At 43.4% G+C, this 24,852-nt stretch overlaps 3 protein-coding genes across 4 annotated transcripts; 2 read left to right on the top strand and 1 right to left on the bottom strand.

Annotated features, from left to right (window-relative positions):
• The first annotated feature begins 220 nt into the window (after positions 1-220).
• On the top strand, positions 221-8,673 carry LOC133956679 (oxysterol-binding protein-related protein 2-like). The gene is made up of 14 exons (XM_062391929.1): positions 221-346; positions 622-771; positions 901-1,000; positions 2,623-2,698; positions 3,165-3,299; positions 3,714-3,811; positions 3,921-4,103; positions 4,278-4,385; positions 4,482-4,571; positions 4,656-4,782; positions 5,229-5,348; positions 6,164-6,287; positions 6,414-6,504; positions 7,060-8,673. The coding sequence occupies exons 2-14, from the start codon at positions 735-737 to the stop codon at positions 7,160-7,162; spliced, it is 1,392 nt and encodes a 463-aa protein (XP_062247913.1). The 5' UTR covers positions 221-346; positions 622-734; the 3' UTR covers positions 7,163-8,673.
• Positions 8,674-10,226: 1,553 nt separating this feature from the next.
• Positions 10,227-15,355, top strand: LOC133956742 (proteasomal ubiquitin receptor ADRM1-like). The gene is made up of 10 exons (XM_062392021.1): positions 10,227-10,325; positions 11,237-11,464; positions 11,552-11,668; positions 11,783-11,906; positions 11,988-12,074; positions 12,153-12,261; positions 12,376-12,629; positions 13,761-13,918; positions 14,300-14,402; positions 15,024-15,355. Exons 2-10 carry the CDS (start codon positions 11,255-11,257, stop codon positions 15,125-15,127), a joined length of 1,266 nt encoding a protein of 421 aa, XP_062248005.1. The 5' UTR covers positions 10,227-10,325; positions 11,237-11,254; the 3' UTR covers positions 15,128-15,355.
• Positions 15,356-15,522: 167 nt separating this feature from the next.
• Positions 15,523-24,563, bottom strand: LOC133956741 (CDK5 and ABL1 enzyme substrate 2-like). 2 transcript variants are annotated; one of them, XM_062392019.1, is made up of 9 exons: positions 23,965-24,562; positions 23,451-23,543; positions 21,709-21,786; positions 21,463-21,562; positions 20,094-20,262; positions 19,907-20,004; positions 18,777-18,883; positions 18,446-18,650; positions 15,523-17,208 (listed from the first exon to the last, which is right to left on the bottom strand). In XM_062392019.1, exons 1-9 carry the CDS (start codon positions 24,522-24,524, stop codon positions 17,068-17,070), a joined length of 1,551 nt encoding a protein of 516 aa, XP_062248003.1. In that variant the 5' UTR covers positions 24,525-24,562; the 3' UTR covers positions 15,523-17,067. The 2 variants fall into 2 exon arrangements, with proteins under 2 accessions (XP_062248003.1, XP_062248004.1); XM_062392020.1 differs by lacking the exon at positions 21,709-21,786 and having other exon boundaries at positions 23,965-24,563.
• Between the last annotated feature and the right edge of the window lie 289 nt (positions 24,564-24,852).

Consider the following 24,852-nt stretch of genomic DNA (forward strand, 5'->3'; position numbering starts at 1 on the left):
ATTATTATTGTTATATATATAGTGCATAGTTCAAAGTGTGTTTCTAGCCTCCATAGTCCACTAATGAATGAATGTATATATAGATTAATTCATGGTTTTATAGAATCAGTCTCTTGTGTGAGAGTAACATCTTCTCAGTTTAAATTAAATCAAACTTTTGCTCTTTTGTCAAAGTCACATCTGTGTTGTTGTTGTGGTTGAAAGCAGCTGCTGGACCCTCTCTCTGATTGGCCCGCTTGGCCTGTCCATCACGTTGTCCTTGCCGCCCACATCCGCCGTGGTCTAGCGGTTGCCCACTCTTCGGTTGTTTACGTCTTTAGCGCGTTAGTTTGACCTCGACTCTCAGGTACGTGTGACCGGGCTGCGTTCGAAACCCCCCCATGTGTGTGCGTGTGTGTGTCCCCGAGTGTGTGTAGCTAACGTTAGCTTAGCTCCGCTGACCCGCAGACGAGTTAAATCGGCGATGCTAGCGGCTAACGTTAGCTAACCACACAGCTAGCTAGCAGCCCCCCCCCCCCCCCCGGGGAGCAGGGCTGTTGACGGCCGATGTGGTTTCAGTGGTTCCCCGCATGAGGACGTGTCTGCTCGGCCCGGTGCTAACCAGCTTTCCGCGGTTCGCAGGTGGTGTGTGCGGCTGTCAGTGATGCCCGGGGAGAGGCAGGGCTGCTGCGGGGACAGGACAGGCCGGAGGCGGGGACATGTCTTCTGAGTGACGCCTCGTTTACTTTGTCAGGATGAACAGCGAGGAGGAGTTTTACGATGCTGAGACAGGTGAGCTGGACAGACAGGGGGACATGATGCAGGACACACTTGCTTCCTCTACGCTGACATCAGTGACCTGTGTCTCTCCTCCTCCTCCTCCTCTTCCTCCTTCTCCTCGTCCTCCTCCATCATCTGCAGGGCTGGAGTCAGATGATTCCGGTGAGGTCAGTTTCAAAGATGCCCTGGTGCTGGAGCGCAAGCAGGCGGCCACACAGGAGAACGGAGTGTGGGAGCGCAGGTGAGGGACCATGGGGTGTGCATGTATGTTTTCAGATTCACGATCACAAAAGCAACTTCCAGTCTGACACGTGTCCAAAAAGCATATGTCAATAAACAATCAGAGGTCAGTGAAGGTCATCCTGATAGAGGTTAAAGGTTCAGTGTGTTGAGTTTAGTGGTGAAGTTCTCCTGATGCAGCTTAATAATTCCCTCAATGCACTCGGATCACTTTAATCCTTCACAATATTTATCTACTTTATTATTTAAAATCAGTTTTCACATCCTGTTCACCGTCCTTTTACATTCATATACACTAATCTCACTTTATAATTGTGTCCGCTCCTGATCCAAGTATTTAAATATAAACAAACCTTTCTAGGTTGAAGAAAACAACAATAAACACCAGTGAAAACATCACTAGGACTATTTTATATTCAGTTTCTGCCAATAATCTTACACAATAGACCTTTAAGGAAGTAAAATAAGTAGCAATAAAATATAAATGATTTACATGAGTTATCTTGTAAAAGATGTCATTTAAAACGGTGACTGTCTGAGTTTAGTAGCCTGAAGGTGTCACCGTGAACTCATGAGACAAAACACGATCAGGTTGGCTGATAAGATTCTTTTTCCTTCTTCTTCACCTGATTCTAGCCGAGGGAACATGTTTAGTTTTTTTTGTCATTTTTCGTGTTATAATGACTAAAATATAACCACTGCGGCAAACAGACATTTAAAAATGAGCCTCTCCTCTAATGAAGATGACGCTTGTGTTTGTGAAACAGTCAGAATATCAACTCATTTAGGGCTGGAGTACGTGGCCTAAATTATATTATAAGACTAAATGTTTCAGTCAATATCTATGATTAACACAAAAACAGTATCTAAGCAACCGACTGAGGATCTTAAGATGAAGCTACAAAGAATAAGAGGCTATAAAAAGACATGAACACTTTTTACAGCTTGAAATTTCCACTGTCTTGAGTCGTCATGTAGAAATAACAGCAGAGGGAAACATCTGAAAGATCAAGTGAAGTCTCAGATCAAACTGTGCATCTGTTTGGCACAAAGGTAAATCAAAACCTCCACATGACAGCTGAAGAACTGCAGGAAGGTTTAAGCTGACACAGAAGCGGTGGAGCTCAGTTCCATGGATTCTACTTAATATCACAAAATATTGGCGGCTCATGTCCTGCAGTCTGTCGAGATACTGAAAATGAGAAGAGGCAAGATTTTACAACAGGACAATAATCAAAAGCATATCTCAAAATCCATCGTGAAACACTTCAAGAGATGTGAGGAGATGCTTCTCTCTTTAAAATTAACTTATATATTGTATTATTATTGTATAACTTGTGGACAACCTTCTGTCCACACCTGCATGTTTGTATGATGCAAGCGTGTCAGCACATGTCGACTCCTCGTGAGTGTGGGTTCGGGTCTTTATCATGCATGTACTCACACGTGGAGGCAGACGAGGCCCGTGTGACCGCATTTCTAACATGTCAGTCTTTGAGCACCTCCTCTGCAGAGCACGTCTGTGTAGCTGCAGTCGTTAAGAAAACAGCTGTTAACAGAGACACTGCATTCGTCTGATTTCACAAGAGCAGTTTAATCTTATTTGGTTCTAATGTGCACCAGGAAAACGCTGCCCGCGGAGATGATCTCCAGAAACAACTTCAGCGTGTGGAGCATTCTGAAGAAATGCATTGGCATGGTGAGTCCCCGACACGTGCACGAGAACAGTTTCATATCATTTTACCGACGTCAACTTTGCTCCGGATAAGTTGCATTCCGGTTATGTTTTGGTGTAACATGCTTCTCTTTGCTTTTTTATGGAAGCTGATTAAATAAATTACATGTTTCATCTTTCTCCTCAACAATACAAGATCAGTCTTGCTTTCTTCTTCTCTGCTCACTCGGCTGTAATTGGTTTTGAGAAATGCTTTCCCTGCAGCCGTCTGAAAGAAGCGCAGTGACTCGAGTGAACATCGTTAATGCAAAAGTCATGATTCTCTCATTCTCCTGGTTGTTGTTCTCGAGTTTGGAAGTGATTTGATATGCATGAACTGTTTTTGTAAAGTATTTTTCACCACAGAGCCTCTGCTTGTAACTGTTTACTTTTCCTTGTGTTTCCTGACTTCAGTCTTCTGATTTGCTTCTTTATTTTTGGGGCTTTACAGGAGCTGTCCAAAATAGCAATGCCGGTTGAGTTTAACGAGCCACTGAGTTTTCTCCAGAGAATCTCGGAGTACATGGAACACACTCAGCTTATTCACAAAGCCTGCACTTTATCTGACTCCATAGACCGCATGCAGGTAGAGATGATGGATTTGCTTTGTTTTGTATTTCTCTTGGAATTAATTCCCTCTGTTTTTTTATTATTATTATCGTTGTAAGGACACCTGCACATGTGTATAATTTTGAGCTGCAACTCACTTTTCATTTCTGTATCAATTCAGTGACTTTGTCGATTAATTATTTGGTCCTTAAAATGTCAAAAAATGTGTTTCATATTCCAAATGTTAATTAATCTGACCAACAGACTTAAACTGAAAGATATTTACCTTAAACATAAAACATAAAAAGGCCACAAGTCCTCACAAGCTACCTCATGAGAATGTTTAGTATTTTTTGCTTAAAAAAACATTTGAATCATTGATGTCCAGTTGATTGATTAATGGACTGATGGTTGCAGCTCTGCTCTCATTCACTTCATGTTTCTGTGACAGGTTGTCGCTGCTTTTGCCGTTTCAGCCGTAGCGTCCCAATGGGAAAGGACTGGAAAGCCATTTAATCCCTTACTGGGGGAGACTTATGAACTCATTAGGTATAAGAGAAGACAGTGGACACTTAAAATGCCCCGTACAGTTTTGCTTTGGTGATAAAATGTTTTGAAATGTCATTAATGAGCGTTTTTTTAATGTTTTTTTTAAAAGGGAGGATGAGGGCTACAGACTGATCTCGGAGCAGGTGAGCCACCACCCCCCCGTCAGTGCCTTCCACGCTCAGTCTCTGAAGCAAGAGTTTGAGTTCCATGGCTCCATTTACCCGAAACTCAAGTTCTGGGGCAAGAGTGTGGAGGCTGAGCCCAAAGGCACGATGACACTGGAGTTACTGAAGTGAGTCGTTTATGTAGTTTTCTCCATGAGGGGTTAGAACTCAATCTTGGCATGTGGAAATATGTTAAATCAAAAATCTTGTGAAGAGTCAGATCAGCTGTATCTGAGCTTTGCTGCATAAAAGTCTGTCTGAAATGAACTTTAATTAAAAAAAGTTGTTTCTCTTTTTCACAGACATAAAGAAGCGTACACGTGGATAAATCCAATGTGCTGTGTGCATAATATAATTTTAGGAAAACTCTGGATTGAGCAGTACGGAACCGTGGAGATAGTCAATCACAGGTAAAGAGATAATAACTGTGATCAAAAATACAAACCGTTATAGACCGGTGCTTATCAATCAACTTATTTAAATATTGTTTCGATTGAATTCCTCAGCACGGGAGACAAGTGTGTGTTAAACTTTAAGCCATGTGGGATGTTTGGAAAAGAGCTGCACAAAGTGGAAGGTTACATCCAAGACAAAAGGTAAGAGCACAACAACCCTGTAAACGACCGGTTCCTGATTTAATTTCCCCTGAAACAAACTTGATGTCTCTGCTGTGGAACTAGTAAGAAGAAGCGGAGGGTGATCTACGGGAAGTGGACAGAGTGCATGTACAGCGTGGACCCCAAGGTGTATGAAGCGTACAAGAAGTCAGACAAGAAGACGGGAGGAGACTCAAAAAAGCTGAGACAAGTGAGTGACCGAAAAAAACACTGAAATGGAAAATGCTCAGAGTCTGTTCTTTCACATCTTTTCTCTGTCGTACAATGTGACGTGAATCTGTGGATTTACTCATCGCTCTGAAATGTTTTTTTCTCAAACGGTATCTTTTCCTTTCACATAACGTGCAGTGGCGTTAGTAGCAGGTAAGGTGAACGTGTACTTGGTATTCTGTAGTGTGCTACTGCTGTTGTCCCGTTGGAGTTATGTTCAAAGTGCAGTGTATGGTTAGATCATTGCCAGCACTATTCCATAATGTCTTGCAATGACGTGCATTGTTGGTTGAGAGACATGTGTGATTTGTGGCGACTGTAGTTCTGTGGGTCACCCGTTTGCACACGTACTGTATTAACTGTCAGCTCTAAATGATCTGTCGGATGATGGTTATTGTGTGTGTGTGTGTGTGTGTTTGTGTAAAGGAACAAAGTTGTGAAGGTGAAGCGGCAGATGAGATGCCGGAAGTTCAAGATACTGTGACTGTGATACCAGGAAGTGCCTTATTGTGGAGGATGACGCCGCCGCCTGCCAACTCTGCTCAGGTCAGGATCTCACACACACACACAAACAGACACACACTACACCATGTGTTACACAATTAACTTAGACTTCAGCATAGACTTTATATAAAGATGGATGAAATGCCAGCTCCCTAAGAGTGAAGCCCACCCACCTAGATTGCCCCCTGGTGGATGACTTCAGTAAAGGTCATAAAGCCCACCTCTTCCATGTTTGTAGATGAGACATTGACCAAACTAAAGCATGTTATTTAGTTAATCCGATTGATTGAGAGTGTGCATCCTCTTTACTGTGACTCCATCCCCAGATCGCTGATGTGCTGATGATGTCTCTGGCACAAGATGGCAGTGTTGATCTCTGGGATATTTTGGCTTTGTCTCTGGACAGTGGGAGGAAGTGGAGATGCTTTGTCCCTCTCTCTGTAGAGTTCATGGGCTTGAACAATGAGTGTAGAGTTGAGGATTTAAAAAAACAATCTTCTATGAAGCTTTGTTTGGCTTTTTTAATTTAAAAGTCACCATGACAGTTATATTAGCAGAACTTCAAATGTCTTAAACCAGATTAAACATCATCTGTATTTCCTCTCTCACCCACTGACGAGGAACGATTCCTATTTGAGGAGAGACAGACACAGTGGCACAGTTTACATGTTTCAAACTTGTCTTCAGAACAGAAGCTATGAGCATCAGATCAAGTGATGGTTCAATCACATCCCTCACTGTACAGGCAGAAGAACTGCATTGTTTTTACCACCTTTGTGTCACATCAGAAGTAAAACTATATTAATTAAAAGATGTTAACTCGTACTTTAACCCTCTGTGTGAATCCTCCTGTGTAGATGTACAGCTTCACCAGTTTTGCCATGACACTAAACGAGCTGGAACCCGGCATGGAGCGGCTGATGGCGTCGACAGACTGCCGGCTGAGGCCCGACATCAGGGCCATGGAAAATGGAGACATAGGTAACGCTGACCTCTCGTGAACATGAGGGTTTGGATTTCAGAAAGCTACAAGCTGCCGCTTCCTTACACAGGACTGCATCACTGACATGATTCTGTCTTCTTTATTTATATTTTTGTGATTTATAGAGTCTGCAAATACAGAGAAAGAGCGATTAGAAGAGAAGCAAAGAGCTTCACGACGGGATCGCTCCAAGGACGAGGAGGAGTGGTCCACCAGGTGTGTGTTCGTTTCCAATACCCATCTCTTTAGCAGTGGCTATTTAACATCTGGCTCAAGTCTCATACAGTAAAGATACAACTGCAGTTTGAAGCTCAGCAATATGTGACTGTGTGAAACTCTTATCATCTGAACAGAAATTAATCTTTGCTGTCTGAACATTCTCTTCAATATAAAGATAGAAAATAAAAGGGAGGCCGCAGAGGCTCGTGCTGTGGTGGTGTATCTCCCTCTGGGGAAATAAATGGCTGATATTGCACAAGCATTTGTTTTGTCATGTCTTAATATTGCCAGAAAGAACATGAATTAAAAAATCACAACATCATCTTAGTGACAAAAGCCCAGCATTTGAACAAACTGTTAAAGCAACAACATGTTCAACTTGTGTAAAGTGAAGATGTTAAATATATAATAATAAGAAGAAGAAGAAATCAAAATTCACAAAATGTGTTTTAACATGTTCTCACGTTTGTACATTTGCACATTGCTCCTGTTGTGTAACGTCCTTTCAAGCCGTCATTAAAAACCGGTCTTCCTGGTTTTATTTCCCGTCAGGTGGTTCAATCTGGGAACAAACCCCCACACGGGAGCAGAGGACTGGCTCTACACCGGTGGATACTTTGACAGGAACTACGCCGACTGTCCCAGCATCTATTGACACCAGAGGGAGCTCACTGTGAACGTCTCCTCCCCGACTGGTTTTACTTAGTTTCTCTTGAGCATCGAACATCTGTGTGTCTGTGGCGCTCACTGGTACCGTGTCTGTGTCTGAGTCAGTGTAACGCTGATAACATCGAACTGTTATCAGGCAATTAACAAGATGATCTGCAACCGACTGAGCGCTGTGCACAGGAGAATTGTTATAATATGAAGAATTTTAGAGTTTACTTACTGTAAATGTACAATAATAGTCCACCTTACTCACCTGACGAGGGTTTTAAACCTGTCATCTCTGTGCGATCGCTGCCTTGCTGCTGCAGGAGGCAGAGCTCTGACTTCCTATAGGACGTGTTTCCAGGTTTAGGTTTTCCACCGTCATCGTACCTGTAGACAAAACACACACTTCTGTCAAGTTGCATTCAGATATCAGGGGATATTCTACACATCTGCTACTTTTATATAAACCCTATTTGAATATTAGATGTCTATTTTAGTTAGCACTAAACATCTGTACAACATCACACGTGTGATCATTTTCCGTTACTGGAGACATACAGTAAAATCGAAAAAGCTGCTTATAACCGCGTTTACTGCCACGGTAAACAGATGTTGTTGGTACATTATATTGTTGTCCGCTGTAACATAGATGGTGTGTATAATAACTGGTGCATGCATGTTCACCAGGTGGATTATTTACACACGTTTAAGCCATAAAAAACCTTTTCTGCACTGAGTATAATACATGAGACTATAAAGCAAAGGGATACAGAGCGTATTGGTTTAGAAGAGAGGAAGGGGGGAGGGGGGGAGGGGTGTAAAGTCTGAGGTTGCAGACTCCAGCCTCAGACATTTTTTAATCGTTTGTGTAGATGGTCACAGTTTGTTGACATGATGCCTGTACGTGGATGTGCAGAGGAGAGAATCAGTGTTCCAGGAAAAATAACCTGAGCCTTAGTACGACTGTCAACAAATATGAATCCTAGCCTACAACATGAAAAATGTTCATACTAATGGATTTTTGTAACTCCTGTTATTAATCTCTGTCTCACTTGAATTTAGGAGCACAATCTTTCTCTAAGTTCTGGGCGTCATAGCTCCAAGTAGGAGAGCACACCTCTGCCAACGGGTCAATCCAGCTGCAGTGACTTTCACACATCAGATTTGTTTTCAATCTTCCATGCAGACTTTTATTCACTGTGGGATAAATATTTTGTGATATTCTCTGGACACTGGATCTAAATGGAAAAACATTATTCATCTCAGATATTCGCCCGATCGAGGAGCTGTACCTCAAAGAGAAAACTGTGTCCTACTGATTGTTAATTAAAGACATTCTCTTCACACGTGGACACAAAGTCACTCTGAGTGTTTCCAGCTTCAGCTCCTCGGCCATTCTTCAGTTCACCACACACACACATAACAGGAAACTGTTGACATCATGAACCTATGCAAACTGACCCATCCACTCTGCCCTCCTGAAATGTGAAAAATAAAAAACACTTAATTTCTGCCGAGCTTGCAGTTAATGAATGTCGTGTGATGAAGATGATGATGGTAGAAACTGTACTGCAGCGTAGAGATGTTCCTTTTGGTTTCCGAGCACTAACCTCACATTAAACTGCACAGTCGCCTCTCTCAGTCCAATGTTTATTGTAATGTCTGACTGGTGTCTTCCCCCAGATGCTCTCATCTGTTATCCTGGATTCAAAGCACTTTGTGAGGCCTGCACACTCGGAGCTGCAGCTTCAGTCGGATGGTTCCTCTGATCAAACCTCTGTGTTTCTGTGCGACGCCAATCTGAAATGTTTACATTGTGTGTTCTCCTCATACGCTTCTCCTCACGTAACCATATGCTCACAAGGCATATTTAAGAAATAAATTATGGAAACTTCCAACAATGTTCTTATTTCAAGATCTTAATTTCAGTTGTATTAATTTCTCACTTTAACAGCATCGCAAAGAAGGATTGTAACAATCCTTCTTTATAATAAACAATTAATGGTTATATATATATATAAAATGGTATAGTCTGTCGCAGAGAAATAAGCCAAATATATTTTAAATCAGTTTCAGCTTCTTAAAAAAAAAGGCAGATACTAGTTCAGAGAAACGCCACCAAGGACCCACTAAACTACACAACAAAGACAATATGATCATAGAGACGTGTAGAATGACCACAGACACAAACAATTTTAGAGAAAAAACAAAAGACGACAAAGTACAATAGCAAAATGACCATAAAGACACAACAAGACACACAAAACTACAACACAGACATCACACAACCAATAATGACTGCCACAAAGATGCACGAAACTTAGAAATAAAACAATAGACAAAAAAAGACTCAGTTAAAGTCTCACAAAATGACCATTAAAACACATGACAAACTCAAAGGGACACACAAAGTGACCACAGAGGGAAAAACGATGAGTGAGGTTAGTTTAAAAGAGAAAACAAACTACTACAGAGACAGAAAAAACAAACAAAGAAGGAATTAAAGAAAAACCAAGACATTAAAAACAGTTTGGAAAAATAATTGATATGAAGGGAATCAACAATTAGACACAGAACAACTTCAATGATTCAAACTAACTATACAACTGTGTCTATATATATATATATTTATATATATATATCAAAATCTAATCTAAATGTATGTCCTGTACATCTCTCTGATCCATATCTAAAGAAAAACACACAGAAATTGCAGGTTTTTATTTACCTAGAGAAACAATATACAAAGACAAGGTCACTCAATATAATTCAAGCAGATCTCATGTCTCTTGCAGATTTAAAATATTATCACGAAAGAATCAACTTAATTAATTCAAGTAAACAAAAGCTAAGAATAAAATAAATACAATATTTGAATAAAACAACATAAAATAGGACACTGATCAAAGGGTTCAGAACATATCAGATATTACTACATCATTTTAAGTATTGAAATATTGTCCTGCGTATTTGCGTATTCGTGTTGTGGTGTGTTGTGTTGTGTTGTGTCGTCTCTACCGAACCTGCTCAGCGCTTTTAAAGCACCCACGACTGACCCCTGTGTCGACCAATCCCAGCGAAGCACCGGAGCCAGTCAGCCAATCACCATCACCCTCGGTTAGCTGTTGACCATCTTGCGGCTGTTCGCTGATTCAGAGAGAAATGTGAGTAAAACACGTTATTTCCACATGTTTCCGGTTCGTACGAGCGGATCCAGATGTTAGTTCAGTGTGTGTGTGTGAAGTGTGACCGTGTGGAGGCGTGTAGGGGAGGAGGGAGCTGGGATCAGGCCTCTGTCTGCAGGATGCACAGTCATCTGCTGCAGCTCCCTGTGTTAGACATGTCCCATCTGATCCTGGATCCGATTCACTTTGTGTTATTATAAGGGTTTAAAACGTTCGAGTTGAGTTTACAAATCAACACTTTTTAATCTTCATGAAAAAAATCTACAGGATGAATTTTCTTTATTTGATTCTATAATTCTTTTTATTTCTAGTTTTGTATTTTAAGTTTTACTCTTGTATAATTCACCTAATAATAATTAAAACAAAAATACACTTAAATCTGCTGTACAACTTAACTTTGTGTAGCTTCATATATTTATCTTTAAATCAGTATTAATATTTTGCTTCAATACTCTGCCTCAGTTACTTGTATAAATACTTTATATTACAATATTTGTACTGTCAATATCTCTGTTAGCACATACTTCCACCATCCGTCCACTGTGAGTGTGTCACTCTGATCAACTAGGTCACGTTTGTGTGTTTGAGACCGAGTTTGTTTAAATGTAAAATTATTTCACATGTCATTTCGTGTCCCCTTCAGTGTAAGAGTCCTGTTTTGTATTGCATGGAGCCAAATCACATTTTACATACTGAGGTGGAGACCTAACAACATTTAAGAGGAACCAACAGTTCCCACACAGAGCAGCACTTGCTCTGTGTGTGAACAGTACGTGACAGTACAACTCTAGTAGGGACGAGGGGCCCTTTGACATGTCTGAGCTTTTAGTTTAGTTAAGTGTGTGTTTGTATTGTCGTATTAAATATAAAAACTAACTGTGTCCCTGCAGCACTGTGTCCTCCTCATCATGGCGTCTGGAGCGTTGTTCCCCAGCATGGTGTCCGGGTCCCGCGGCTCCTCCAGCAAGTACCTGGTGGAGTTCCGGGCCGGTAAGATGACCATGAAGGGCAGCACGGTGACCCCCGACAAACGCAAAGGTCAGGTCTACATCCAGCAGACCGACGACTCCCTCATCCACTTCTGCTGGAAGGATCGCACCACCGGGAACGCCGATGATGTACGGAAACTCCGTCCCCACGAAGCACCGGCTGCTCTGTGTTTGATTTTTTTAATTTATTTTAACCATTTCATCTCGTTGATTTAGGACCTGATCATCTTCCCTGACGACTGTGAGTTCAAACGGGTGAGCCAGTGCACCACGGGACGGGTCTATGTGCTGAAGTTCAAGGCTGGTTCCAAAAGACTCTTCTTCTGGATGCAGGTGTGAAGCTGTCAGCTACTCACAGTTCATTCTTCATGTAGATTTAGTTTCCTCTTGATTAAAGACTTGTGACTGAACTTACACCTCACTCAGTGTTTTTTGTTCTGATCTCAGGAGCCGAAGACCGACAAGGACGAGGAGCACTGCCGCAAAGTGAACGAGTATCTGAACAACCCGCCGATGCCCGGTGCTCTGGGCAGCGGCAGCAGTGGAGGACACGACCTGTCTGCTCTGGGAGGTAAACACATATTCTCTTACTTATCTACTAACTAATCTATCAGATCTCTTATGATGTGCCATCTTTTGTTTTCATGTGTAGGGGAGGGCGGCCTGCAAAGCCTTCTGGGTAACATGAGCCACAACCAGCTCATGCAGCTCATTGGACCGACTGGACTGGGGGGGATTGGTACGTGGTCCGAACACAGCCGAGCTGACAGAGTTAGATCATCTCATTAGATTCTGATTGAAGCTCTCTGATCCCCAGGGGGCCTCGGGGCTCTGGCCGGTCCGGGCCTGGCCAACCTCCTGGGCAGCGGCGGCGGTGGAGGCAGCAGCAGCAGCAGCGTCCCTGCAGCCAGCAACTCCTCGACCAGGTAGAAACCTCAAACTAAACTTCACATATTAATAACGATTCATCTCACATGTTCATTTATATCTCAGTTTGAAGTTTGCTCGCTGACAGAGAAGCTGTTGTTTTTCCCTCTCAGTCCGTCCACAGCCGTCACCCCCACCTCTACCTCCGCTACCAGTCGCCTCGGCTCCTCCCAGGTTCCCACAACTCCCATCACCCCCTCTGCCACCTCAGCAGCCTCCCCCACGGCCACCACCCCCACCACCCCCGCGGTGTCGTCTGTGGCCGCGGGGGCAGCCAACCCCACTCAGCACATCCAGCTGAGGGACCTGCAGAGCATCCTGGCCACCATGAACGTCCCTGCCACTGGTCAGGGTGGTGAGACTCCCGGTAAACACAACTCACACAGGCAGACCCGCGGCTGCTCTCCTCAGAGCTGGGAGAAAACTTCCACCTACACAACCCCCAGAGGGAACAATACATCATTACACCCAATTAGTACAATTACAACTGATTATGCTGCATAATAATTACAAGTGTGAACACACCAGGTTCCGTGTGACTGTGTAATTTCAACTTGTTAAATCCAGTTTGTTGCAGAAGCAGGAAACTGCAAACACAACACTCTGTCCCTGGTGTGACTCAGTTTGACTGCGTCGCTCTGGATGAGGCGTCGCTCTGCATCCGTCTGTCTGAGGAGAATCACTGCAGCTGAGCCCGACTCCAGCTGACAGGCTTTCTGTTCAGTGTTTCTGTTTGAGCCTGATTTCCCCCCCCCCCCCCCCCCCCCCGATTAGACGTGTGCAGTGTTAAATGAACCGGCAGAGCCTGACGTGACTGAACCTGCCCTTTACTGGGCCCAGCAGCCTTTGACTCTGGATCCACACTGCAGTCTGCCATCACATGACTTCCTGTATGTGAGAGGGGGACAAACTAGAATCATCTCAGTCTTTAGTTCCGCTCTGTGGATCTTTATGCAGCTTTCAGCTCGATGTCTCAGTTTTATTGTGTTGATTCACTCGCGCTGCTTTCAGCTGCAGCAGTTTCCTGTGAAAACGCCCTGATGAGCTCAGTTCAGCACTTAAGAGCCGACAGACAAACATCTCAGTGACTTGTTGACGAGGCGAGTGGAACGTTTAGAGACTGAAGAGAGATTCTTATCAGATAGTGGTGTAGAGCGAAATAAACACTTATATTAAACTAGTCATTGCAGGTTTTAAAAGTAGTTTAACAAAGTTTCAAAGCGATAAAATAAGAAGGGATGTGTGCAGAGAAGAGTTGAGCTCATTTAAAGTGCATCAAATGTTGAAATATAAGCGTGAAATCAAACTGAAAACTGACTGAGACAAGTGACTGACTCCAGTGGAGCATAGTTTGTGTTTCTGTCTAAACAATGAATCGGTTTTTAATTCTAACACATTATTGTGAATTCCTTAACTGGTGGTGCTTTTATTGTATCGTGAACTTAAAATCAAGCTGCCTTTTTATTCAACCTGACCCGTGTCTGTCTGTTTCCTGCAGTGGACCTGGCCAGCGTCCTGACACCGGAGGTCATGGCGCCCATCCTGGCGAACGCTGAGGTGCAGCAGAGGCTGACGGCCTACCTGCCCTCCGGAGAGTCTCTGCCCCAGAGCTCCGACGAGCTGCAGAACACGCTCAGCTCGCCCCAGTTCCAGCAGGTCAGCTCCCAGTCTCCCTCCTGGGAGCCCCCCCCCCCCTTTAAAAGTTATGATTTCAAAACAGGGAAACCTTGTATGAACACGATGGAAGATTATGTTTCATCCTTTACTATTATTCATTGATTTAAGAGATTTGGAAATACAGAGTTAAAATTCCACAAAACTTCGTATTTATTGCACATGAATCAGTTCCAGTCATGAAATCTGATAAACCAACAAACCGATCCAGGCTTTTTATTTCCAGGGGAGTTTGACATTAAATATTTGACTGTCCTCGAGCACCGAGATAAAATGTGAAGTTCTGCACTTTGTTCTCTCCTCTGAGCAGAGTCTGGTATTTAGCATCTGGTTGTGACTCTCGGTATTTATCGTCCTCTGCAGGCGATGAGCATGTTCAGCAGCGCTCTGGCGTCCGGGCAGTTGGGACCTCTGATGAACCAGTTCGGTTTGCCTGCAGAGGCGGTGGACGCCGCCAACAAAGGAGGTCAGTGTTATACCCACATCACACACACACACACACACACACTGTTCACTGGGGGGACATTCTTTCTTTCCTTCTTCCTCTTTACATAAGATATTTCTTTCTCTAATCGTGATAACTTCCATTTATTATTTTCATCTTTCTTTATAGGTGCACAAGAGATTTAAATGAACCTTAGAAAACTAAAAACTAAAACACAGACACTATCTTTTAAAGCAGTGAAATGGTGTTGAGTATTTCCAAGGTATCGAAGGGAGATATTATATTTTTATCGTTTTTAATTGACATTTATTTGTTATAGTTACTTTGCAGATCAAGATTTTAAACACTTAAAACATTTTATCCTAAAAATTATTTTAGAAGGTTTTTCTAAAAGAGTTGGTTGTTGGCGTTACACAAGCAGAAGTAAATGTTGGGAAATGATTTTACCATTTCAAACGCTTTCTCATCAGATTAACAGATGAACCTGAAGGTCTTTGGTTCAGATCTCCTTCTGGGATTTGTTTATACCAAGAAAGAATAAACAGACTTAATCATTTCCTTAAGTGTTTCATGGATTTAAATGATATCCAATGCAATCTTTACCTGAAGCCTTCACTTCTAAACGTTTGTCTGTCTTTGCAGATGTGGAGGCTTTTGCTAAAGCCATGGAGACGGAGACAAAGTCGGACCAGGACGGAGACTCCAAAGACAAGAAAGACGACGATGAGGACATGAGCCTGGATTAAAAACCATTGACATTATAATTTATTGAATTATTTAGCTGCTCCTTACATTTTATTAATATTACCAGGATAAGGAATGTGATTAATCTAGTTGAGACTTAGCTGATAGTGCTGTGTTCATCCTGTAACAGTGTGCTGGGTTCATATTTACTTATTTAACTGAATGAACATGTGTCCCTCCTGCATGTCAGCTGCCCTTACACAAGGGAACGAGTAAAGTGATGAGAAACACTCCTGACTGTTGTGGTTATTTTCTATCTGGAGCTACAGTCGATTTTATTTAGCATCTGTTTCACAATAGACTGATTTAAGATGGCCGACAGGTGGTGCTAAAATATCCTGGAGACAGGTGCTACAGTCTGAGCTCTTGAAAATCTAAATTACCACTTGAACAGACATCATTTTAACATCTTTTAATTCAAAATGTATTTGACATGTAGTCCACCAACATGGAGGAGGGTTTGTTACTGGTACTCTAGACAGCCACCAGGGGGCGATCTAGATTCAGGTTCACAAATGTTGCTGGAGTTGAAAACAAACTCTAACCCAGAAGACTAATCAGTGTCTGAAAATATATTTTCAAAAAACATTCATTTTACAAAAAGAAAACAGTGGATTATTTCACAGTTTGACATCCAACACACAGATACACTTTCTGCAGTTACACATTACAGACACACAACACTGAATCACCATCATGTCCACGAACAGTAACACGTGTCCAGAAAGTGTGTGTGATCTCACAGATAAAGAACAACCTCAACATTTTAAATTCTCTACAGCAGCAAGATGAAGAAATGTCAACGTTAAATATCACTGACGATGAGATGGTTAACCATTTCACTGCCACTGTGGTTTCAGGCACTTTTCTCTCTCTCCCCCCCCCGTACTCATCCGCCTTTTGGCACAAAGACCTGAACGCTTCGCACTGCGGTCAGGCTCCACCGCTGTTGGCAAAAGAAACTCTTACATCCATTCACATGCTGCAGAGTTCCGACAGTTGGGTTTTTCCTTCAGTCACAAACAAGTCACCGAACACCGGCTCTCAACGGCGCTCAGGGGATTTCAGTGACAACAGCTCCGGTAAAACGTTTACACCTCTTTGGGTTTGACTTCAAGAGCAATTCAAAGATATGAGGAAAAAAAGCAAAGATTCCTGAGAACTGAAAAAAATATGACTTCTAGAATTACATTCCAGTGCATCTGACAAAAACATATCCCTGGGTAATGAGACATTTAAAATAAAAAACATACAATTTCTATAAATATGACAGCTCAGAAATCCTTTTTCTTTACGTGACACCATAGACAATACATATCAGCACAGATTCATCACCAACAACAACAAATTCTTAAACACGGAGCTGCCACGGTTGTTTTTTTTTGATGAATTCATGAAGTGGCTGCATCACTGTGGGACGGACATTTCAAATTAAAACATCGCTTCTTGAAAAATGGACTTAAACCTTGTTACACAACCACAATCTACAGTTTTAATGTCTAAAAAATGTCACAGTGGTTTGTAAAAGGCGTTCACAAAAATAAGCAGAGTGGTTTCTCTGTCATTTGTGATAAACACTCAACTTGAACTGTTCAGTCGGGAGAAAGGTGCCAGTGAAGAGTTTTTCCACAAAGATCACAGCGTACACTTCAGAAACAGGTGAGGAAAAAATCATGAGAAAATAAAAGCACAAATAACGTGCTGATTGGACGTCTCTAACATAGAGCTTGTGACTGCATCACCATCAAAATGTCACACGTACAAAAACACACACATTCACATCGAGTGTAAACAAGTTCCTCTCACCGACAGGAAATAAATAGAATTTGTTTTAGACATGATGGCTTATAAACTGGTCAATCCACCAAACTTACACACACAAAAACAAAACACACACTTGCTGGTGTTATGGATGATGTCAGCAGAGTACAGGGGTGTCACTCTAACCCTGCTTCACCAGTCGGCGGTAGTGCGGCATGACCTTGCTCTCGGGCAGGTAGAGTCCCATCTCCAAAGCAACCAGCACCGGGAACTCCAGGGGAATCAGCTCTCGGCCGTTTATACGGAAACGCTCCTCCAGCTTCTGCTCGTCGGGAGGGAGGGGGAGAGAGAGAGAGAGAGAGAGAGAGAGAGAGACAGGAGGAGTTTAGAGGAACATGTTGTGATGCGTCACATCCATTAAATGATCATGCAGGTGAACGACGGAGACATTATAACGCCACTCGATCAATGTCTGCTCCATAACCGCTCATGTGGCATTGACTGCATTTTAATGTCTTTAAAGTCCATAATGGAGTCGGGGGACATCTGGGATTCGATGAAAGGCTTTGAGAGATTTATTGTTTGGATACTAAAAGAAATCTGCTGGAGGAACTTCACTCCTGTCTGCAGGAGAGTGTGTGTGTGTGTGTGTGTGTCTCTGTCGCCCTTCACACATTTATTTAGTTATGAATTGCTGATGTCGGATCATGAATCCTGATCGTTAACGTCACTTTCACCCTGATGTCCTGACTGTGTGTGTCTCGCCTCTTGTGAACAAAATGTTGGACCTCCCCCCCATTAAACTTCAGTACTGTTCAAGTCCTAATTACTTCTAATTAGTGTTGGTGTTTATTGTTAACATGCAAAGTGAGCGCAGGTCAGTGGGGGAACCCTAACGGTACACGCCAGTTTATGAATGCACACATTGTGGAAAGCATAAACAGAAATTTAACGAGCATGATTAAATCGGTTATAAATGTTGGTTTCTGTATATTTTCGGTTAATTGCTCCGCCCTAGTGCACAGACTAATACAAATCTGGATCTGGTGAAAGTAAGTGTGTTTCACAAGGAGATTGTTGGGCCTTGGCAGAGTTATGTGCTCTACTGAGTAAAATTGTGAACCATGTCAAATTGTTCCCTCCTGTAGGCACGGTGTGTATAAAGTGAACATAAGATCAATATTGAATGGTTTCATTAACATTTGAATGTGTTAAATTCCAGGTCCCTCTGAGTCAGAGAGGCCGTTGTTGTCTGTGGTGCAGTCAAATGAAGACTTCTTACTTCACCTTTAATCAAGTTAAATAAATCAGATTTTAATCTAACACTATTTACTCACATAACATCGACTAGAACCTGTTTCTATTCCTGATTAATGTGTGTGAGCATTGAAGAAATAATCTTTGTTGAATAACTTTAGTTGAATGTGTGTTACAGGCTTTTTTACTGTGTCTTCACTTCAGTTAAACATCATCCTGCTTTGTTTCAGGTTTGTATACATTGACAGAGATCTGTGTGTGTCTGTCTGTGTCTGTCTGTTTGTGTGTCTGTCTGTACTCACATCAATGAGCTGTTTGACTTCTGGCTTCCGCAGATCACTGCTGATCTTCGCAGCCAGCAGCACGCAGGCCGCTGCAACCAGCTTCCTGTTCTGCTTGTTGAGTCGACCCTGCAGCACCAGCTTCTCAAAGTAAACAAAGGCCATGGCTATGGTGACGGGCTGCAGGCCACAGTCCTCGCTCCCGAGCCGCATGTCTCTCTTCAGGCTAGAGCAGGGGAAGGGGAAAGGGTTACTGAGGAGTGTTCTAAGAAAGACTGAATCATGTGAGGAGGTTCAACGTTCAAAAAAGAGCAAAGTTTGAACATCTACGTGGAACTGAAGAGGTCTGTACCTTCTTATCTTGCTCAGTGTCAGCTTAATGTGGGGGAACTTCTCCTTGAAGGTGTTGTTCATGTTCTTCTTCAGGTCGGACGGCTTCACGTACTCGATAACAGTCGTCTGCAGAGACAGAGCAGCATGTGAGCAGGAATCACAGAACAGCAAAGCTTCACACATGGTTTTGTAAACTGTCTCTGGAACATGTTTCCACACATTCTCATGCTGGAGGTTTCAGTCTTGTGACTGAGCAGCAATGGAAACATGTGATTTTAGAGAACTGCTTTACTTTGACAGGTTAAAGGACCACGTCCGTTTTCTGCAACTAACAACAGCCCATGTGTCACAATTAGTCACATGACCCAACAGAAGGAAGCAGGTAAAACAGGTCAAGAGAGAACTTCACTTATACAAGCAGCACATCAGTAATCAGATCTCTCCCTTAAACACAACCGTGTTTTGCAAACATGGCTCTCTTACTTTCACTGTGAGAAAGACACGGCCATGTTGGTGGAGAATTTTGTGTGTGTGTCTGTGTGTGTGTGTTTTTGTCATAACAGTGAGAGGACGGACCGACAGATGGGTGTAGAGAGAACGGCTGCTATTTTAAAATGTAAAGAGTCATGACACAAATAATCTATTTGATTGAGTTGTTACTTTCATTGCAAAGTTCTGTTGTGGAGCAGAGGAGAAGAAGGGATTTCCAGAAGCAAAGCATTAGCCAGAGCTGAAAGTTCCAGTCATGTTTCTGTATGCATTTGTTTTTTTCAAAGGGATTAACCTGAGCGAGGCCACACAACCATGACAGCACTCATCCCTTCCATAGATTAAGTGACAGTTAAACATCCAAACTTTACTTTTAGAGGCTAAAACGTTTGCACAGTACAACACCTGAGGAAACCAGATTTCTCTAAACCTCTATCCTAATTACGGAAACTAGATTTTTCCTTTACATGACATTTAACTGGTTCAATTTGTCCAAAGTTGAAACGTTTCAGCTTTTTAACCCTCTGATCGCAGACACACTCCTGATCTCATCAGAATAAAAAAGATCCTGAACCACAGTTATGGTAGAAGGTCTTTTGACATTTCAGGGAATATGACTCTAACCCTGTTGTGAGTGAGCTGAATAAAAAACAAACTCACCACGTAGGAAGCGAATATAAGAACCCTCTTGTGTCTCCCACACGGCCACTGAGGGTCACTGAGCAGGTTGGGGTCGTACTCTGCCACCTCCTCTGCATCTAAAAAACACGAAAAAAAAAACAAAGTCAGGTCAGTTAAAGAACCAGGAAGCAGGCGTGTCTCTGTAGAGGTTTAATCTGAGACGTACGCGGCTCTTGCGTGACGCTGTTGTTGAGACGACCCTGGGTGAAGTTCCTCTGGCCGTTGCCACGGAAACGGGACTGGGGGGTCTGGGCTGTTCCGTTCTCCGGCGCGCTGCCGCTCTTCTGCCTCACCAGGGCGTTGGTCGGATAGAGGAACTGAGCGTACGACACAGTCTGAGGAGGAAACACAAGAGAATCAGAGATAATGTCAGGGTCACTGTGTCTTTCAGTACAACGCTCTTTCTGCAATTTATTAGGAACAACCGTACTCCTTCCTTTTCAGAGGATCACCGACTCGGGCTCAGCCAATCGTGTGGCAGCAGGGAAATGAATTAAACCATGATAACGGTCACCAGCTTCAGAAATAACGTGTTATCTCGATAACTCTGACTGTGACATGATTGCTGGCGTCAGTACGACTTGTTTGAATATTTCTGAAACTGCAGATCTCCTGTGATTCTCCACAGTCTCTAAGGTTTTAACTCAGAGCGATGCCAAAGAACTGAAATAATCCAGAGAGACGCAGTTCTGCTGAGGGAAGCCTCTCGATGATGAGAGGACAGAGAAGCCGACAGGAAAGCTACAGAAACACATTCTTTACAACTGTGCTGAGCAGGAAAGCGTCTTACACGTCAAACCTTGAGGTGGACGAAGGACATCAGGAAAACAATGTCGGGCTCAGAGCCTCACAGATTTATCAGTTACTGATATGAAATCTTATTTGGCAGAATAAACATTGAAGATTAAAACATGCATTTATGTTTCATATTCATTTATAATCAAGTTAATGTGTAAACTGTTATAAAAGTCTAAATTTCCTTTCGGTATCATGAGAAACACTGAAGTTGGACACACGCCCCTTTCTACACCAATCAAGAGAGAGACAGCACATGTAGGCGATGATGACAGGATGTAGAATCCTGTCATCATGCGTTTGGTTTTGAAACTGCCTTAAGCTGCTCCAGGACAGAAATGCCAGAGTCAGTTGATTCTCACATGGGCTCACTCGGACATTCTCTGGAGTTCTTCCTGCCGGCCCCCCCGGTAAAAACTCCAGAGAATGTCCGTGTGAGCCCACGTGAGAATACAGCAGGAGATTATCCAGAGACTTCACAGCAAACAAGTGGGCGTGTGGGCGACGTTTCTAACATGCAACAGACAAAACTAATATCTAAGAAGGAAATAAGGGATTATGTAGAACACACAAACTTAAGACAAAGAGATTCAGGAGCTTTTGTTGACGGGAAGGAACTGACACCGCTGTCGAAACGCTACAAACAAAAGACTTTCACAGCCAGATTTTCCTGTTTCCTGTGAATGCATCTAATCCGCAGAATCTCCTGCTACGTCTCCAGAGCACGACGAGACATTTACCTTTCCGCAGGCGCCGAGCTCCACACCCTCCAAGTAAGGAAGAAGGTCTGCAGCCACCACAGACGACAGCCTCTGTCTCTGAGTCTCCATCTTCATTTCACTGTTCACAAAGAATCACACCTACGTCATTTTTCTCCACACACACACACACACACACTGACCTGTCATGATAATGATATGGAGGTTGATGAAAACATAAAAGCGATGGGTGGGTGCTGTGTGCTTGGGATGGTGCTGGTTTTGTACCTGAGGTGAGTGCTCTCTTCATAGGGCAGCACTGAGAAAGTAGCGTAAAGCGACCGCTTGGCACAAATCAGCATGATCCTGCAGGACACCGCAAGTACAGGCAGACAGAACAGATGGAGCGTCAGTCTTCAGGCAACAATGACTTCTACACCTACAGCTTCTGAACGCCCGACTTTCACCAGCGAAATACAAAAATCTGTCACAGAGCCGCTTCTGTTTCGATCACTCCCACGGCTAAACAACGGCCCACTTCAATCTGGAGTCTACAACAGGGGCAGGGAAGTCTGGGAGCGGGACCTGCCCCAGGTTGTGCCTCCAAGTAACAGAGAAACAATAGGTTGAGCTGAATCATTAGTGAATTAATTGGAAACTATTTCGATTATCAAATAATCTTTGTATCTCAGAAGTCGAGTTTAACAGAAAGGAGAAAACTGTCCCTTTTAAAATCATAAGTTAAATATTAAAGTGTACATTTGTATGATAATATAAACTACTGAAAAAAAGTCATTAAAATGTTCCAATGCACGTTTTCGAGACTGTTTTCTGCACCTGCCTGAGAGACGTCCTAGTTTTCCATAAATCTGCTGATAATTTATTTTACCAAACCATTTGGCTGTTGACATAAATAAAAAACTTTTATAAAAAAATAGCTACTTAACTAACATGAGCCTGGAAAAGTAGTAAATATCAAACTTCACCTTTGTTTAATGCTTATAGATTCTGATAGATGCTGATCTCTGCCAGAGACACAAACCAGGGCTCAGAGACAAATTCAACAGGAAACTAGCAAACACGTTACAGTTTCACTAGAACTGTCAAACTGAGTTCTCAGTCTACTAAAGTCTACTAAACTTCAGCCCAACTAGTGAACACAACAACACTTCGTGGGACCACAAAACACAAACACCTTCAGCTCCACACAATCCACCGGTCAGTCAATAAAACACACGGTCACAGCCATCTCAGCTGCGGACACTCTGCAGTAAACACCCGGGTCCGACCTTGAGGGACAGATATCAAATCTCCTACAGGGAAACAATATCTCACCCCTGACTCTCCTGGCGTTAATTATCTCATATTCCTAACCTTGACTGTGTACCTGCCTCACACAGAAGCAGAGAGACACGCCCTCAGAACACTTACAGGTATCATTCTTTTTGCACACACCCGCAGAAAACCTGTGACGCAACAGCATGTGGGTGGATATGAACATGAAGCTTGTGTCAGACGGTGACATGTGGCGGAGGAGGAATGAAAAACTCTGGAAAAAGAAGAAACATCTGGATGACGTGTGTATGTCAGGGACTCGGTATGAAAACAGAATCATCTCAAATCGAGCAGCTGGACAAGCGGCCGACACAGGGATATTTTGGTCCGGTGTTGGTAATGTTGTTACTTCACTGTTGGTGCAATAGGCTGTTTCAATTCCACTGCACCTCTTTTAGCTTTCGCTCCACTCCCAGGGGCGATTAAACTCACGGAAGCAATCGCAACTCAGCAGCTGCAGTGCTGTTTGTCGTCTGCAGCCCAAAACTAAGTCTCTGCCAGAGTTAAGCCGCTTATTACAATACCAGCAGGAGCAGTGTAACCCTGCTGGACACCGGCCTGGTTCACACTCTGACCTGAAACTGCCTGCGTTTGTCTGAAGTTCTCTGACATGTGGGTAGTAGGTCAGAGTTACTCATGTGTTACTCAACTGTGTATAGATGTGTGTTGTGTGTAAACACAAGCTGCAGACTGACCTGCATCCTCTGGTGTCATACTGTCTCATACTCTTGATGAAGTGGACCTTCTTTGGCACCTTGGGTCCAGGAGAACCAGAGACATTCCTCAACCTGAGCAAGGGGAGGAAACATGTTTCATTCATCGTCTCAACATCAACCAATCAAAGGGCTGTGGGTCAGTGATGTCACTCAGGTGTGGACGTGATGGAAGGATGACGACAAGGGTCAAATCCAAACCACCTTTAGACAACAGGTGTAAGATTTATGTTGTTTTCTTAAAACCACACATCATAAATCTGACAACTAACACAAGAGATAAGACAACAATAAGACTACAAGACACAAAGGTGCAATGTTCACCAGAAACAGATTAATGATTATATTTATTATACTTAAATAAATAACTACAGATATATATTTACTACTGTAAGAGAATGAAAGTAGATAACCGCTCATGATAACCGCTGGTCTCATTTAAAGGCCCATGATGATCCACACACACACACACACACACACACACACACTCACTCACCTCTGCCGAGACTCCGGACATGCTCCGGCCGGGCTCAGGGCGGCGGGTGTGGACTTGGCCCGGGAGCAGGGCTGGTGGCCGGCGGGCCCCGGAGACAGGGGGGTGTCCGGGGTCAGCGTCTCCGCCAGACTAACACCATCCAAAAATACCTCGTTGGCCCCCACGGCCGGTCCCGGAGACATGACCAAAGAAGGCCGGGTAGGAGTCTCCACCCCGGGGACGCTGGAGGATGAGCCGCTGCCGGACGGTTCCGTCACCTGGACGGCCGCTCCTTGGACTACCGGCGGCGGAGGAGGAGGCGGAGCAGCCGGAGGAGACGAGACCGAGACGGCTCCGTCTCTGTCCCCGAGCCGCTGCTCCTCCGTGGCGGCTTTCTGTAGCTCCGCACTTCCACCGTGTGTAACCCCCTGTGGCCGCCCGTCGAGCGAGATGTTGTTGAGGAACAGAAGAGCCGCCTGCCGCCGCCGGGAGTCCTTCGCTTTCCTCCGGTGCTCGCGGTAAGTCTTGGCCGGCTTCGTGGCGCTGCCGGCGGCCTGCACTCCGCACAGGGCGGTCGCCATTCTGGTTTGAAATGTGGCTGATGAAGGAAGAGGATACCGGCTCCTCGGCCCGGCCCCGCTGTGCGCTGATTGGCTAAGACGGTAATTATGCAAACTGTATTGTAAATACTCGCAGGTAATTGGATAAGAGATATTACGGACACGTTGTCGAGGCTCGTTTTTGATTGGATGAATGTAAACAGTGGGAAATAGCTCACCACTAACTCAGTAAATATTTATAATTAAAAAACTAATTAATCATTCATAAAAAACAATTTGATTTTACTTTCTCTTAAAATTAAAATACAATTGAGTGAGGAAAATAAGTCATTTTAGTTTTGGAGACTGG

Source organism: Platichthys flesus, chromosome 7, assembly GCF_949316205.1.
Source record: "Platichthys flesus chromosome 7, fPlaFle2.1, whole genome shotgun sequence".
NCBI lineage: Eukaryota > Metazoa > Chordata > Actinopteri > Pleuronectiformes > Pleuronectidae > Platichthys > Platichthys flesus.